Raw genomic sequence first — 16673 nt, 5'->3', positions numbered from 1 at the left:
AGTTTCATTGACGTTTAAAGTTTATCCCTTCGCTGTTGTTGGCATATTTTATGTATGGTAAATACGAAGTTTAGTTATGTAAGTACATACATACACACATTTTAAGTAAGTAGGCATTCGCGTGAAAATCAATCAAAAACCAATGGAATGTATATAAAATTTGCATAAACAAATTGCAATTCTGGCCGCTACATCAACTGCACTTCCAACGTGGTGCCTAGTACATCACGCACGAACACTTCGGGTATTTAGTCGGATTATGTCACACTTGTTGGTGGTGAAGTTTCCAGAAGACATTAATTCCGTCACTGATGTGGTTGTTGTCACATTACATATAATACATATGTATAAACGAGGTTGTTCCAATAAATATTTATCCTACAAAAGAAAAACAAAAATTTTGAAAATAATTAAGGTTCATTTCTCAATATAATTTTCTTTCAGCACAATACACATGACTTAGGGTTTCTCCAACTTCTTTAACCCGTCTGAAAATACGTTTTCGGGAAATCTTCAAAGTACGTCTCCCTGGCAGCGATAATCTCTTCGTTCGACTGAAATTTGCCTGGGGAAGAAAGAAGTCATACGGAGTCAAATCTGGAAAACACAGTGGATGGTACAGCGGTTCGTAGCTTAATAACTGATTTGAGCGTAGCGACGGCGGTGATGTGAGCAGATGCGTTATCATGGCGGAAGGGGCCTTTCTTGTCAATAAGACAGTATTCGCCTACTTTAGGACTCGCCGCAGAACAACTGCTAAGAAGTAGATTCACATTTGCACTTGGTGTCCTCCTCTTCAGTCGAGATCATATACTTTTGATACAAATTACACATACTATTTATGTCGCCGAAAGATGTTGGAAGGGAGTTGGATATGTGGAGTAACGTTCGTTCTTATACGAAATATAAACTCATTAAATGGTCTAAAGTGCCGACACAGGGTTGGTGGTGATCCAACCATTTATCAATGTATATGGACATATACTAAATGTCGAGTTCAAAACCGAAACGGGCCGATACTTACGAAGTCCGGAAAAGGGCTACCTCCACATATATCCGCTGTATTAAGCAAATGTTTTGAGGCAATTTGTTAGCCTATGTCGCTACAACAATAATAATCTTACCTCCGTTTAGTAAAAAATTCCAAAACGCAAGGGACAATTACTGAACTCCTTTTACTTATTACAGCAACAATAACTACATTAAAAACGCCTCATAAAAAGTATTTTACAATGAAATCAAAAAAAAAAAAAAAGAAAGGAAATCGACTTCGTAGTCAATTTTATATTCGTTCTACATTACCATATATATAAATATACAATAACCTTTAAAATAACAGTACATATGTTAGGTATGTACTAATTTCTTGTTACCGCTAAATCCCTTCAATTCTCAGAACTCGTTTTAGTAGTCAACGTAGGATCCGGCGCATTCATTGCGTAACCCAAAGTTTGTAATGCTCGTCGCAAGCCAGCAAACACTGTCGGATCTTCAATTGTAGACGGTATTTCTACCAACTGATTCTTTGCAAAATCTGCCATTACCCGACGCATTGTCTTGCCCGACCGTGTACGTGGTAATGCCTCCACGGGCGCCACTAAGCGAAAAGCGGCGATAGGCCCAACAACATCACGTATAATTTTAACGATTTCTAACGAGAGTTTCGCACCAGTCCTCTTACTATTATCCTTGGGTATATAAAGACAAAGTGGTACCTGCCCTTTGGTCGCTTCGGGCACACCAAATACAGCGGCGTCAACTATATCGGGATGACGTAAAACCGCATCTTCTAAACTTGATGTTGAAATACGATGACCAGCGACATTGATGACATCATCATCACGTGCCGTTACAAAAATATAATCATTTTCATCCTTATAACCAGCATCCATTGTATCGTAGTAGCCCTGGGATGAAAGTAGAAACGAGAAAATAACAAACAAATTATAACTTAACAACTGTGGAAAATATTTCCCCAAAATTTAAGATATTTGTAGTTCTCAGCTTGATATCTAACATTATTCTTAAGTTAATGTATTATTGAGACAGAATATTGGGAGCTTTAAAAGTACCTTAGTTTTTATCAAAGTTAAGTTACTTAATTAACATTTGTTTTCAACATTGCCTTACCGGATATTTCTGGAAATAAGTTTTCTTGAAGAGTACGTCATTTTTATAAAGTGTCGACATGAATCCAGGCGGAAGCGGCAATTTCAAAGCGATGCGACCCAACTTCGCGGTCTCACATTCTTCACCGTCGGGTTTTAGGACCTTAACTGGAGGATACTAGATGAATTTCTATGGTAAAGAAAAACTAATATTTTTTACTTACTATTATAGCCAAGGTATGGCAAACCAGTTGTGTACTTTGGCGGGTTCAGGCTGTGTTTAAAACCGGTACAAGTCGCAGTAACTGGCGAGCCCGACTCGGTTTGCCACCAATGATTCAATACTGGAACTTTAAAAACACGTTCTATCCAGTTTTTTGTCTCGATATCGCAGTGTTCACCAGCAATGAATATGTTACGCAGAGATTTAAGAGAATACTTTTGTCCATATATAACATCTGGATCAACACGACGTATAACACGGAAAGAAGTTGGCACAGAAAAGAGCGCATTGACGCGATGTTGTTCTATAATTCTGTAAAAGAACGATTTATTAATATAAACCTTGTGACTGCAATGTCCATATTATATTTTTTATTGTGGCACACCTGAAGTACTGGCCCGGATCAGGTGTACGATCTGGTTTGCCCTCATACATAACGCTTGTTGCGCCAAGTAATAGTGGACCATAGCACATATAGGAATGTCCAACAACCCAACCCAAGTCCGAGGCAGCCCACCACACATCAGACGGACTAAGGCCGTAGATCTTTTGAATCGTATACATCAGTGACACCAAATGTCCACCGGTTGGTCGCTGCACACCCTTCGGTTTGTCCGTAGTACCCGAGGTGTAGAGTATGTAGAGCGGATCATTAGCCTCGACGGGCACACAATCGATTGGTTGACCTAAATGTTGTACCGTCTCCCACAACATATCAGTTTTCCAATCCAAATTACCGCTCCGCAAAATATTTTCGCGTATGTGTACGATATTACAAATTGGTTTCCATTTTGACATTTCGACAGCCGCATGCAATATGTCTAAATAGGGTACAACCTTACGAGGTTCGACACCACAGTTCGCCGAAAGTATAAATTTCGGTTCAGCATGTTCAATACGCATACAAAGTTCATTGGCAGCGAAGCCACCAAATACCACAGAGTGCACAGCACCAAGTCGCACCGTGGCCAACATAGCGACAATTGCTTCTGGTATCAGTGGCATGTAGATAACGACGCGATCGCCTTTCTGCAATCCTAAACTTGCGAGACCGCCAGCAAAAGCTGAGACCTAACAGTATTAAAAATAATTTAAAGTACATAACAGCAGTAGATAAAATGGTATAAAGTACCTCATCATAAAGCTCTTGGTAGGTGACATGACGTATAGTATTCGTCAATGGACTATCGTATATAAGCGCCACTTTATTGCCATTACCATTGAGTACATGTCGATCCACAGCATTATAGCAAGCATTTACATAACCACCACAATACCACTTCGTAAATGGTGGATTTCTATTATCCATAACACGATCCCATGGCTTGTGCCAATCGATTAAGCGTCCAAGATCACTCCAAAATTCTTCAGGATTCGAAATGGACCGGTTATAGGCATCCATATACACTGGATCGTGTGCGTCACTTAGTAGTTCACCTGAAAAATAACCAATGCAATTTTTTTTATTTTTAATCAAAATAATATTTAAACAGTTACTCTCATCCACCAACAGGAGGAGTAAGTTTCCATTCCCACGACAAGCGATTTAACGTAACCAAAACGGACACCGATTATTATCCGACCAAAGACCGCCAAATCGACAGATTGCTCAAAATATAGGGAATGGTTTCTGCCGCTATAACAGCAGTATTAAGATCCACTGTTTGTGGCAAAATGTAAATAAAGGTAAGGCGTTCGTATAAAGTGTGAGTAATTTATGGTTTATAGTAGGACATCAGAATTCAATTACGAGTTCGGGAGTTCATTAGCCGTTTCTAATTGAATTCGCTTATTGAATAAAAAGGTAATCCAAAAAAAAATTATGTATTCGTTTAAGAAATGATTAAATGTGTTCCTTTTTTACCGCGGCTCTTCGCATTATGCAAGTTTTTTTAATTGAATTCAAATGACGGAAGAGAAATATGTCCATTTGTTGGTGCACTTTGGAGTATTGTATTAAATGTACAATATTACATAAATTCACTAAACGATTTATATTTTTTAAAAGCGAAACAAGAAAGGTTAATGTTTCAACATTCCTACAGTTTTATATAAACAAACGAATACATACATAAGTATGTAGAATACGGCGACATAGAAGACGATGATATGCCATTTTATTTTCCATTTCGGATATACAAATGATTTTTTGTTTAATTACAATTTCTAAAAGTTCATATTTTCTTTAATTGTGTAATTGTAAAATGCTTACTGGCAACATAAGTTTTTTCACCGAATTTCTATCTAACCGTTATTACAGATATTTAAACAATGCAATACTTTTTTGTGTTTTTGACAGCTGTTAACTTGATTTATACTCAGCTTGGTTTGACATTTCATAGTGAACAGACATATTCCGTATTAACGTTTGTAATTCGTGCAAATTTATTATCAAAATAATTCTCCATCCATCCACCGCAGGCAACAATTGGAGCCGCCTATAATGTTGCAGTCCACGGGGAAAGCTATAGAGCCATTATTAATGACGTTTTCTTGCCTGAATTGGAGGATGTTGATGTGGATGACCTTGATTCCAACAAGATGACGCTACATGCCATACAGCTAACAAAACAATCAATTTATTGAAGGTAACTTTTGGTGAGCGCATTATCTCGCATCGTGGGCCTGTGGCGTGACATCCAAGATCGTACGATTTAACGCCGCTAGACTATGTTTTATAATATTATGTCTCCGCAGATAAACCCGAAACGATTGACGCGTTATTGCTGACGTACGACTCCAATTGCCGCAAAAAGTGGTTAAAAATTTTACCTCTCGGCTGAAATTTATACTTGCCAGCAGCAGCACAGTTATCGCTTAGCCGAAATCATTTTTAAAACATAATTTCAAACCTATATCTTTATAATAAAGCTATATTCTTAGCACTAACATTAAATTATATGCGTTTGATTTTTCTTAAAAACCACATGTCTAAAAAAAACAATCTGTATGTAGACATATATTATATGCTACTACATATTAAACTTAAGAAAAAAAGTTAAGTTACTTAAGTTCACTCAGAAGTTAAAATGAACGGCAACATAAAATAGACGGTCGCTAGTAATAATTTTTTTTATGCTTTACATCGGCCGGTATAAGAATCCGCTTCACTTGCAGCTTCCTACAACTATGGAACACGGTATGGTGGACTATACTTATCACATGTGTTTTCGTTTAGTTAAATCCAAGTTCAATGTTGCTCTATTGTAGCCTTCGCATTTCATTTATCAACTTTCAATATGTTGTTCAGGTCTTCATCACCGGAGCATACCAACATTTATACCCATAAGGATAAAGAACAAGAAATTAACGTTAACTATTATGAAAATGTTTTATGTTGTTTCAACAACAACTATTAATTGTTGTGAGTATACACAACAATTTCAAAAAAAGCCTCACAACCTCAAATCTAACATCAAGGGACGAGAAATATTGAATCAAGAAAAGTTTTTGAGAGCATAAAATCCATTAAGGCCCGTAGCTGTTCAAAAGTACGAGAATTTCTAAAGTGACAGTAGACCATTTATTTACACAACATACTCGTACTCCCTGTCTTATCTCAATAAATACGAGTAATTTATTAGTTTAATATTAATTATCGAAATATATATTGCTTAAGCATAGGGTTTGCAGTTTATTATGACAGCCGAAATCGCTTACGAAACATGTGGTACGCAAACGATATGAATTTCAAAAAATATGATAACGGTGTAAAACGGTGTATGTTTTGTCACCCTTCGACGTGACGTCTGTGCATAGGTCAATCGTTTAAATTCCACATAGGTAAATTGTAAAACGTCTGAATAATTAATTTGTTGGTTAATTATGCCTTTATATTAGCTTACTAAATCATGCAAACACCCGTATATACATATGTACATTTTTTAGCTAGAGTCACTAGTGCATATGTATATAGATGGTCACCCGTTGTTTAGCTAAAAGCAGTTTCAGATTCTAAATGAACAAACCTTTAACCTTTCTAAACAAAAACAAAATTATCAAACAAAAACTCACATTTCAATCAAAAAATTAAAACTAACTGCATATTTTAATCTAAACAGTTAATCAAATAAGTTCAGCAGTTTTCGAGCGGCTTGAAAAATATACATATTTTACTTTTTTGTCAGCGAGCGGCAATTAACCATATGTTCCGGTCTTAACTATGTCAAACATTCCAGCAAAAAACAAAATACCCGAGTCATATCGTAAACGACTCAAAGCTGCGCCATGTCGCTTGGATCGCTTCGGATCCGCATCAGCTGTAAATGGATGTACTGCTCTGGTGTTATCACGCTCCAATAAAGCCAGTGAAACATTAGCTTGAATTAGATTACATGATCCCGAGATTTTCTGGAAAAATCTTGCAATAATACTATATACTTTTTACTCGATTAACACGCAATGCGTCGGGAGTTAGTTCAAATTCTGCCGAGGCATATTTTCAAAGCTTACACTTTTTTACCAAAATCTTCCACTACTCAAATATTCATGTTTACAGGATTTCGATCTTCCATTATCGAATGTTGTTTAATAATTATCTTCGACAGAGTTTATAACGCAACTCTGTACCAGACTTTTCAGACATTTTTGGTTTCTGCGTTTAGTGTGAAGTGTAGTAAAGTATGGTAAAGTGAGGACGATTCTCGAAATATTGCAAAAACTTATAGAAGAACCTGCCAAAGGATTACATGTGACATATTAAAATAACTACACTGAAAAATTTTGCTTGTTAATTTTGGCGGAATTTAACTTATGAACAGTTGTCCTCAGGCATCATAGATAAGATATTTTCCTTAAGTACAATATATCATTTCATTTTTAACCGATTTTCTTAATCCAGTTGTGCTTACTATCCCTAAAAAGTAACTAATATGATGTAGTAAAATCTTGTTTTTGTACGTTCCGACTGTTTCGGATTTTCAATTGAACAGTGATTTATCACTCTTAATGTGTATTACTGCCATCTGTCACTTCACACTCTTCACATGCTTGTTGCCGGCAATTAAATAGTTAACCGCTTTAATTACCCTTTTTTAAAACTGTGATCTAGTTTATAGGCATAATTTAAGTATTAATTATGTGTGTAGATTTAAAGTTACTCGGTGTATGTGCGTTTATAGAACTTACCCTGCAAAGTGTTAAGGTTACTTTTGTGTGCTTTATCGCCAGCCATTATATTTGCTTTGAATTGATAAACCGTTATTTAAATGCTCGGAGAAATCGAATATTTGCTTAAATAAGTTTTGATACACTTTAATTTTAATTAATATCCTTGATTGATCCTTTTTCACTTTGCCTAAGGCACTTTTCCCTTCGATGCTCCTTCTTTTTCGGTTTTCAATTCCACACACAGCCGTTGTCTTGAGTTGCTCAAGTCAAACTGAATTCGAGTTTTAAAACACTTATGCATTCATAAGCAATGTATAAATAAAAGAAGAAGAAGAGCGTCGCGGGAAAAGTGATTTTTAACAAACACACACATACAACGCATTTAAATAAGTAATAGGGTTATGTGAATAATTATACTAACTTCGGAATAAAAAACACAAATAAAATTTACATTGTTTCAATGCAAGTTTCCCCACTGGAGTGAAGTATTAATGCTTTAGTAGTGTTTTTAATTAGGCATAAAATTGCATATAAAAACATATTTTAAAACCACATAATTTTTTAAGAAAACTTTCCCACTTAATTTCACTTAAAGATCTAAAAGGACAGGTGTAAAACCGAAAATATTTTACGTGGTATATTGGCGATAAAAAAGGGACGTGATTGCATTAATTTTGACATTGCTCAGGTATACTCGAGAACAGAGTTTGAAGCATAGTTATGTTAAAATAATACTCACGGACCGACATATTCGGCATTAAACTTGTTAGAATAAAAAAAAATATTATATGTAGTACATGGTAGTTAATGGTAGTATTGGCCCGATTTTATCAATTTTGCCAATATCACATAATACTAACATGCCAGAGACTAATAAAATGCTCAAAGGTTTTAATTAACGTACCTCACACAACAACATCAATCACATGGAGTAAAGTAAGCCGGATGTTCGAAAAATCCTGATATTATTTATATGGGGTCAAGTTGTCACTCAATTTTATCCATTTTAGGCACAAATATACTTTCGGTAAAAAGTCAACTAAATGTATGGCGTCCACATATTCGGTACCTAGGGGCTTGAACAGTTTTGCTTTCGATTTGGTCATAAGGTGGGTTACTTTAAAGACATTATTCGTGGAAAGTTTAATGCCGATACATTAATTTTTGCTTGATTTTTATACTAGAAAGTGAGAGAATCAAATAGAATTAAAAATTTTGTTATATGGGAAGTAGGCGTAGCTGTAGTCCGTTATCGCCAATTTTCGCATTGTAACATAGAAATATCAAAAGAATGCTACACACCAAATTTTATTACTTTCATATCATAAAAAATCATGTAGGAAAAAGGCAAATTATAAACCAATTTAATGCATTAAAATTTACCCAGCTATTCAACACTCATTGTAATAATATACCAAAAATTTATAATGTATCCTCTAGTACGTCGTACACAGATGAAGTAACATTAATTAATCATCTTTTGTCCAGTTATAAATGGATCCGAACGTAAAAGAAGTGAATTCAACATGTCGGAGTTTATTATAATGCATGACTCAATTTTGTGGGTTTCATTGAGTCTACAACTCTTTAATAACTAATTGCTCGACTCTGCAGCTTCCTCCGAAAGCTATCCAGTTGATACAAGTGCATGCTCTAGCACATCAGATCCATGAATTAAAACCTTATGGACCGTAGCCGGCAAATAGTAATATGGATACTCTTGGATCAACTCTCTGGTAGTGTCAAGGGCGAATTCATTAAATTTGTCCAAATTAATCATGTAACCCGAGGCAATAGCTTGAAATATACAAGTAGTAGCACAACGATGGATGAGGTTTTCATTAGGTTCTGTAATTTTGGAAGCCAATTTGGTGTTTACAAAAATCGCATCGTTGAACGATCTCTGTTCACGTCTTGCTTTAAACATTTAGACAAGTTATTCAGATCCTTTGGATTTTCCCCACATATGTAATATTTGGAAGAGGATGATTCATTTAAGGCGTTGCATACTTTGCCATCCACCATCTTCAATTGTGAACTATATTCAACAAATATCTTTCTGTTATATATAAATAATTCTGTCGGCTTAAATTTATCTATTTTCTGACCTTAAAATATTATTCCTCTTCAATTGAGAGTTTGGTTGTCTCTATTTTATAGCCTTAACAGGGCTTCGGAGGAAACTTCGGAGACATAAAATATATATAATACATAAATGATCAGCATGATGAGCTGAGTTGATTAAGCCATGTTCGTCTGGCTGCTTATATATACCACTATAGCATATAGCTGCCATACAAACTGAACAATCGGAATCAAGTGCTTGTATGGAAAACTCTTTCATTTAACGAGGTGTCTTCACGAAATTTGGCATTTATTATTATTTAAGGCAGCAGTGTATTCTCCGCAGAAATTTTCCAGATCAGATCACTATATCGTATAGCTGACATACAAATTGAATGATCGGAATTAAAGTTCTCGGAATTAAAACTGAAAACGAACGTGTTGATGAAAGCCGGCGATTTTTCCAAATTATTGTATGGTTACTTTTTGAAATTAGTTGAAGAGATACGTATTATGTAACAAATAAGTTTTTGTCTTCAAAATCATTATTTGAAATTTTTTTTTGTACTCACTATGAGCTGTACTTCCATCAAATCACCATTTTCCAATTCAAATTGAATCACCCGTGGTTGATTCGACTACATTCCCTTGAAGCTCCAATATGTTCGATGCTGTATTGTCTAATAAACTTTGCAACTTGATTCGACTTCAGCATGAGATTCGTCTACAGAAATAATCTCTCGGTATCTTGTTTTTTTTGCATTTGACGTTCATTGCGCAAAGCAGAAACAGCGGACTCATTTCAATTTTTTTCACTTATGTATGCAGCCAATCGTTATAAAAACTTCCTTCAATTCAGGTATACAACCATTATTCTCAATATCATATTGAACAACGTCGACCATTTTCTCTAACTTCTTTGCATTGCTATCCATTTTTATGCACCTTAAATTAAAAATATGCAGTCTTGAAAGCACACACTGATACGAATCGCCTTTGAGAATGAAATCAAAAATTGAAAACAAATACAGCATAATTTAAATTGTTTTAAATAATATTAATTAAATGAACAGTGAAAACTGTAAACAATTACGAAAGAGGAAAAAAAAATAAGAAGGCATTAGTATTTTGACGATTACAAATACATCCGCAAATTTCCGCACATAACGTTTACATTTTTATTACCTTAAGACTCTGATAAAGACAATATAAAATAAACTTAAGAAGGAATCTTAGGGGAACGCAGTTACAACTTTATATAAACAAATTGAAGTCGCACAAAAAAGTTCCAAAAATAAACAAATACATAAGTAGGTGACATAAAACAATAATTTCACAAAAAACACAAATCAGTTTAGTCTTAATTTCATAAGATAAAGTAATTACCTTTAACTTCAAAATCCATAAAAAATATATTTAGTTTATTTACCTGTACAATTACCAGACCAGTTTGTTGTGCGCTCTTGATTCGAAATATTTCCCCGAAGCTCGGATGCGCTTTGAAAATAAACATGTGTTCATGCTTTTAATACAATTTTTAGAAAGTACCGTTAGATTTTCAGCGAAAACCGGTTTGCAAATAAGAAGATTCGACCATTTAGAGGCAAGTTGTAAACATTTTGACCGAAAATTCGAAGATGGATTTTTTTGATTTTTGGCCACTGTGCACTGAAGCGAAGTCTTATTGCTTTAGTAGTGTTTTTGATTAGGCATAAAAATGCATATAAATTTTTTTTTTAATACTTATGTGCATATATGTGGAAGTGTATATTTTCAGAATTTGTAAAATATTTATTTGCTACTAGTGACTTATATATGTGTGCAGGTATGTACGCGTATGTATATAGGGATATACATATATAAGATATGCGAATATGCAATTTTCTAAAGGCTCGACCATACCTATATACATATGTACATCTATGCATATTTATGTCTATTTGGGATCGGTAAAGCTACTATTCATATGAGCATCACGCCAAATCTCAAAATATTTTGATAGGTAAATTATTATATTATACTAATATAGATAGACTTCCGCGATCTTACTTTTAATTGCAATCAATGTGAAGGATGTGACATTATTTGAGCCTAATCCCCTTCGGATTTTGCATCGTTACGTGATCCATTGGAACACACCAGAGAATTATTTGATCATCCCATTATGACTGAGTTCCAAAAGTATATAAAATTTTCAAATTTATTTTTACAAAAATTATATTTACCCATATTTAGGTACTAAAGTTGTTTGATTTCAACTTAATGATGATGACAGCATACTTATTCTCCAACTTTATATATCCTTTTATTACCAATTCGTTGAGCCCTAGAAAAAATAAGGTTTCCATTGTTGGTGTAAGAGTGGTTAGGTTCTCAAAACAGATAGCCAGTAGCATAAGTGGGTTAACGAAGGGTCAACCAGGGAAAACTGAAATTTTATCTGCTGCACTACCCAGGTTATACAAGGGCTACTGTAGTTTGTATTCTGTTCAGGTTCATGTCTAATACTGTGCATATGCTTGTTGAGGGATTCGCCCATTGACAAGAACTGAGTTAAGAGGTTGTGAGTCTTCAAATGCTAAACTCATTTCATTGATTCTTGGCAATGTACCGGTTGTCGGAACTTCAAGTTGATGTCTCTTATTCGCAACTTCTTGAGATCGACCGGACCGAAAACTGTCCCATCTTTGAAAAAAGTAGGATCCTATTGCAACCGGCAAGACTCAGACAATCAAAACTAACATTTACGTTTTTTTTATTAACATCATATGTCGGCTCTTAAGAATTACTATTTCATTCACTCCAGTCATCGGTTATAGTTGGTTAAATTTTGTGACTTTTTTCATATGATTTTCTTTCCGCTCAATAATCTAGTTCAGATGTTTTCGCCAGTCAGGTAACACGCGTCTTACGAGATCAAATCGCTATTGGCTCAGAAATGCGTAGAGAAGATCAACAGCCAAGTCCGGGTCCACCGGGTTTTGGTATAGGTAGCACTCTACAGGAGTATGAGTAAAATTCTAGAGTTAACATTTTGCAGCATAGAGCCCCCACTCACCCCAAGCACGATCCTGGAATTTATCCGGATGCTGGGGCTAAATGAATCTTAGTGAAGGAGGGAAGACACAATTGACTAGATGTACACCTTACGATGTTACATTATATAAGTACACCCATATTTAATACCAATCTTTTCACATAAATATTTTCATTTGCTGGTCCCTGCGACAGGCGGGTCTGTGTAAATGGAACGTCTCCGAATTCATATCCAGTCTAGGAATGTTCTAATCACCATCATTATCAAAAAAAATAAAATAAGGAATATTTTCTATCTCTACAACAACAACAAGAGTTTCCTGCCTTTCACTTGTAGACAATGCTAAAGGCATAATTAGTTTTATTATATTAAAGCGCAAACACAATACCGAAGTAGCATCGGAGCGACTTTTGTTTATTGGTAAAAAAAAAACCTTTATTCGACTCTAAAAATAATTATTTCTTTTTCTTTTGCGATTTTTTGCTCTTCTTTTGTGGCGGAACACCATCTGCGGCATTTGCCGCCGCTGCATCCACCATTTCCACATCGCCACTCTGCTCTGCCGTCAATTCAGCGCTGAATCCTTTGATGTATGGTTTAACCAATTGAAAAACGAGTTTTTCATGTTGAACATTGCGCGAATCTAAACTCAAGCGCACAGTCACTGGATCAAACGCATGGAAAACGACATCACCGCAACGTTGTGTGTAGTCCTTTAGGCAAAGTAACGATATTTAATATTTAAAAGATATATAATAGTGAATTTGGGCTCACCTCTTCGTTAAACGTGAATATTACATCGCCTCGTGTGGACTTTTTGTCTCCGGATAAGGAGTTTAGATAAACGGTGCCCTCCAAACCGAATTTGGGAATGAGCACTTGCAATGCATTCTTACGTACAAACAACACATAACTGTAAATGCAAAAAATTAGTTTCAAATTCACATCTGCATGTCAAGGTATGCTCACCCTTCTTCGTCTTGTGTTTTGCCGCGGAAAAACAAATGCGTATTCAACGCTACAGATGCGCGTCCCGCATATTGCGCCATCTTGTGGCGATAATTTAGATTATGACATAACTCTTCATTCAACTTCTTATCCAACAAATCGGCATATGTGCTATCAGAGCCAATAGAAGCAGCTAATAGCCGATGTACAATGATATCCGAGTATCTGAAAATATATACAATATTTCTATTTGAACAGTTGTTACTAAAGTATATTTTGCAATACACACCTACGAATTGGCGATGTGAAGTGGGTATAAATAGGTGTGGCCAAACCGTAATGGAAGAATTCTTCCGGCTGCAGTGTGCCACTGATAAAGTACACTGCCTGCATCATGCAACGTGTGGTCAGAATACGTATCATCGTATTAAAGTATACGTTATCCGGTTTCACGCAAGCATCCAATGAGCTGGCCAACTCTAAACCCGTATCGGTTTTAATTTCAAAACCTTGATGACTCGCTGCTTTAATGAGCGGCTCAAAATTGCTCGGTGCAGGACGCGGATGTCGACGTAGCATAGCGCATTCGGGAAATTCTGCACATATATGCTCGGCCACGGTGCAATTTGCCAGCAACATAAACTCTTCAACCATGGAATTGGTTTCACGCACTTGTTTCGCTTCCACTTCGAGTGGTTCATGCGTTTCGCTATCCACCTGGAAGCGTATCTCAGGTGAGGCCAACACCAAAGCGCTGTAGAGTAGAATATATATATATATATATATGTATATATGTATGCTCAATAATGTTTAATAAAAATTCTTACCCATTATCCATACGTCGCTTTTTTAATATTTTCGCTAATCTATTGAGGTGTCGCAGAGATTTGGCGATTTCCGTTTGCTGTGTAGCGTCATCGATTATAATTTGTGCCTGTTCGTATGTCATTGCCGCTTTAGATTTGATTACACTCTTGTGAAAGCGTTTAGCTACTATATTCGCCTCATTATCCAGTTCCCAAACACAGGAAAATGCAAAACGTTCCACGCCACCTACTAGCGAACATAAATTGGAACTCAAAAGTTCCGGCACCATATCTATACGTTTGCCTACCAAATAAACAGTGGTACCACGTGCTGCTGCCTCATTGTCCAACGCGTTCCCCGGCCGTATAAAGTGACTTACATCAGCGATGTGTACACCCACTTCTAAACGACCGTTTGGCAGTTCGCGGCAATGAAGAGCATCATCAATATCTGTGCAGCCTGGTGGATCCACAGAGCATATATATAAATCGCGTAAATCGACGCGCTGTGCGTAGTCCTGTAGCGCAATAAAAACTTATATTCGAAAATAGTTAAAAATAAAAATATTTCGATAAACCTACCTCCTCCGTTATAACCCAAGGCATTTTTGGTAGAAAACTTAATACTTCTTCAGAGAACTTGCTGTGCGGCACATCGTGTTCTAGCAAGATCACTTCATTTTCGGTATTCATATCACCTAGCGGACCAAGACTGCGTACAAAGTGACCATGCGGATAACGCGAGTTGCGTGGCCAGGAATCGATAGCGACAATTATGCGCTTATTTTGTAGTTGTTCCGCCTGACGTGTTTCTATGCGTATGCGTGGAATTTTACGATCTGCCGGTACGAATAAATGGCGTGATGCGTTCTCCAGCAAACTAGGTTGTAAAATACCGCAATATTGACGCCATTTACGACGTATAATACCAACTACCTTGCCGGTGGGTCGTACTTCATCAGATTTTGTGAGACTCTTCTCAAATACAGATTTTTCTTTTTCAGTGCGTTCCACATTATCCCCAGGATCTTCATCGGCACCCTCTTCTAATACGATTTCACTTGGTGCCGTCCAATCTTCCTGTGGTAAAAGTTCGATCGCGACAATATCACCATCAACAGCACGATTAAGCGCTTCACGACCTTGTACTAGTACCTGTAATTTGACAAACCGGTAAGTGTTATATGAATAAATTAAGGAGCATATTAAAATACCGGATGCTCATAACCTTCAACAGATACGGCTCCCTCTAAGTAATTTTCACGTGACGCTTGATACGAACCCTGCAAAAGCTTTTTCGCTTTAATCCCATCATGTATTTCGTTAACACTTAAGTGCGTGGGGAATATAGGCAACGATTTTTTATCACTTTCAAAACTCTTGCGCGCATATTTATCAATTAACATAGGAAAGTCTGTTAGCGATTTTACATACTCCTCAGCACTAGCTACCAATATACCATCCTTTTCAGCACGCTCTCTATTGCCAACATCATCAGTGATCATAACAACTCTGGTGCGCGGCCGTCCTGACTTTTGCATTGCGCGACTATTTTGCGCCTCTTCTAGATGTTGATCATACCATAGTGTTGCTTTTCGAATAGCACGATCATTACGATCGTTAGCACTCTCACCGGGCTCACGTTCCACATATGTATCCCTTCAATAAATATATGCACATTATTCTAAAGAATGTGTAACAATAAAAAAAAAAACGAAATTACTTGTGGTGCTCGTTCACAAACACATAGAAACCGCGCGGCTTATGCTGCACAACTTCCCGGAATCGCTTATAAACAGCGCTACTATTATGCTTCACTTCACTCAGCACTGTCGAGAGTACAATCACATTGGATATTGCATCCTCTTCCAGTACATCAATTTGGTTAAGCACAACATTTGTGTCCAAGACTAAATAATGAGGAAAGGGAAATATCGTGCTTTTTACATTGCGCTCTGGCAACAAGGCCACAGATGTTTCATCCTGCACACAATTCATACAGATCTGGGCGCCACAACCCAAATCATCACGAAGATAATGCTCACGCACGATCTAATAATACAGTTAATTAGTGTTTATTTGTAATGTGTAATCGTTTGTTCCATACCTTTAAAATGTTACCACGCTTCGTTTTACGCGTGAATTCGCGTATTGTCTGCATTTTGGCGTAGGAAACTTTTGTTTTAATTAATAAAAACTTTCAACACTAATTTACAACGGGTAAGAGGCAAACATGTGGAAAAACAACAAAACTTCGACTAAAAACCATATGTTTTTTAGGTGCAATATTGTCAACTCACTATAACTTTCTAAAGGGCTTTTAAATATAGTTGGAACAGAATTATAGCTTGTAAATATTGTTATTGATTTATTATTTC

General features: G+C 36.3%; 2 protein-coding genes and 1 long non-coding RNA gene across 3 annotated transcripts; all 3 read right to left on the bottom strand.

The window, feature by feature from the left end:
* Positions 1-1264: 1264 nt before the first annotated feature.
* On the bottom strand, positions 1265-7727 carry LOC106618351 (acyl-CoA synthetase short-chain family member 3, mitochondrial). Its single transcript, XM_014236069.3, has 6 exons — positions 7459-7727; positions 3464-3768; positions 2717-3402; positions 2333-2643; positions 2131-2276; positions 1265-1907 (listed from the first exon to the last, which is right to left on the bottom strand). The coding sequence occupies exons 1-6, from the start codon at positions 7502-7504 to the stop codon at positions 1386-1388; spliced, it is 2016 nt and encodes a 671-aa protein (XP_014091544.1). The 5' UTR covers positions 7505-7727; the 3' UTR covers positions 1265-1385.
* A 643-nt stretch (positions 7728-8370) lies between these two features.
* LOC138857608 (uncharacterized) lies at positions 8371-10701 on the bottom strand. Its single transcript, XR_011396766.1, has 3 exons — positions 10638-10701; positions 10077-10449; positions 8371-8620 (listed from the first exon to the last, which is right to left on the bottom strand). It is a non-coding gene; the product is annotated as an uncharacterized lncRNA (long non-coding RNA).
* Positions 10702-12895: 2194 nt separating this feature from the next.
* Positions 12896-16563, bottom strand: Dis3 (exosome complex exonuclease RRP44-like protein Dis3). The gene is made up of 9 exons (XM_036373111.2): positions 16403-16563; positions 16019-16347; positions 15510-15954; positions 14878-15450; positions 14317-14813; positions 13779-14243; positions 13511-13714; positions 13316-13454; positions 12896-13254 (listed from the first exon to the last, which is right to left on the bottom strand). The coding sequence occupies exons 1-9, from the start codon at positions 16454-16456 to the stop codon at positions 12997-12999; spliced, it is 2964 nt and encodes a 987-aa protein (XP_036229004.2). The 5' UTR covers positions 16457-16563; the 3' UTR covers positions 12896-12996.
* Between the last annotated feature and the right edge of the window lie 110 nt (positions 16564-16673).

Source organism: Bactrocera oleae, chromosome 2, assembly GCF_042242935.1.
Source record: "Bactrocera oleae isolate idBacOlea1 chromosome 2, idBacOlea1, whole genome shotgun sequence".
NCBI classification, from domain to species: Eukaryota; Metazoa; Arthropoda; class Insecta; order Diptera; family Tephritidae; genus Bactrocera; species Bactrocera oleae.
This window is presented reverse-complemented; position numbering and strand designations above follow the sequence as displayed.

What these genes read in the sequence shown, in the direction of transcription:
- LOC106618351 (XM_014236069.3), bottom strand. Translation starts at nt 7,504, where the DNA reads ATGGCTGGCGATAAAGCACACAAAAGTAACCTTAACACTTTGCAGG. An exon ending in GATCCGGGCCAGTACTTCAG is followed by an intron (nt 2,644 to 2,716) that starts GTGTGCCACAAT and finishes GTTCTTTTACAG; the next exon opens with AATTATAGAACAACATCGCG. An exon ending in GCCATACCTTGGCTATAATA is followed by an intron (nt 2,277 to 2,332) that starts GTAAGTAAAAAA and finishes AGTATCCTCCAG; the next exon opens with TTAAGGTCCTAAAACCCGAC.
- Dis3 (XM_036373111.2), bottom strand. Translation starts at nt 16,456, where the DNA reads ATGCAGACAATACGCGAATTCACGCGTAAAACGAAGCGTGGTAACATT. An exon ending in CTTGGGTTATAACGGAGGAG is followed by an intron (nt 14,814 to 14,877) that starts GTAGGTTTATCG and finishes ATTGCGCTACAG; the next exon opens with GACTACGCACAGCGCGTCGA. An exon ending in TTCACATCGCCAATTCGTAG is followed by an intron (nt 13,715 to 13,778) that starts GTGTGTATTGCA and finishes ATATATTTTCAG; the next exon opens with ATACTCGGATATCATTGTAC.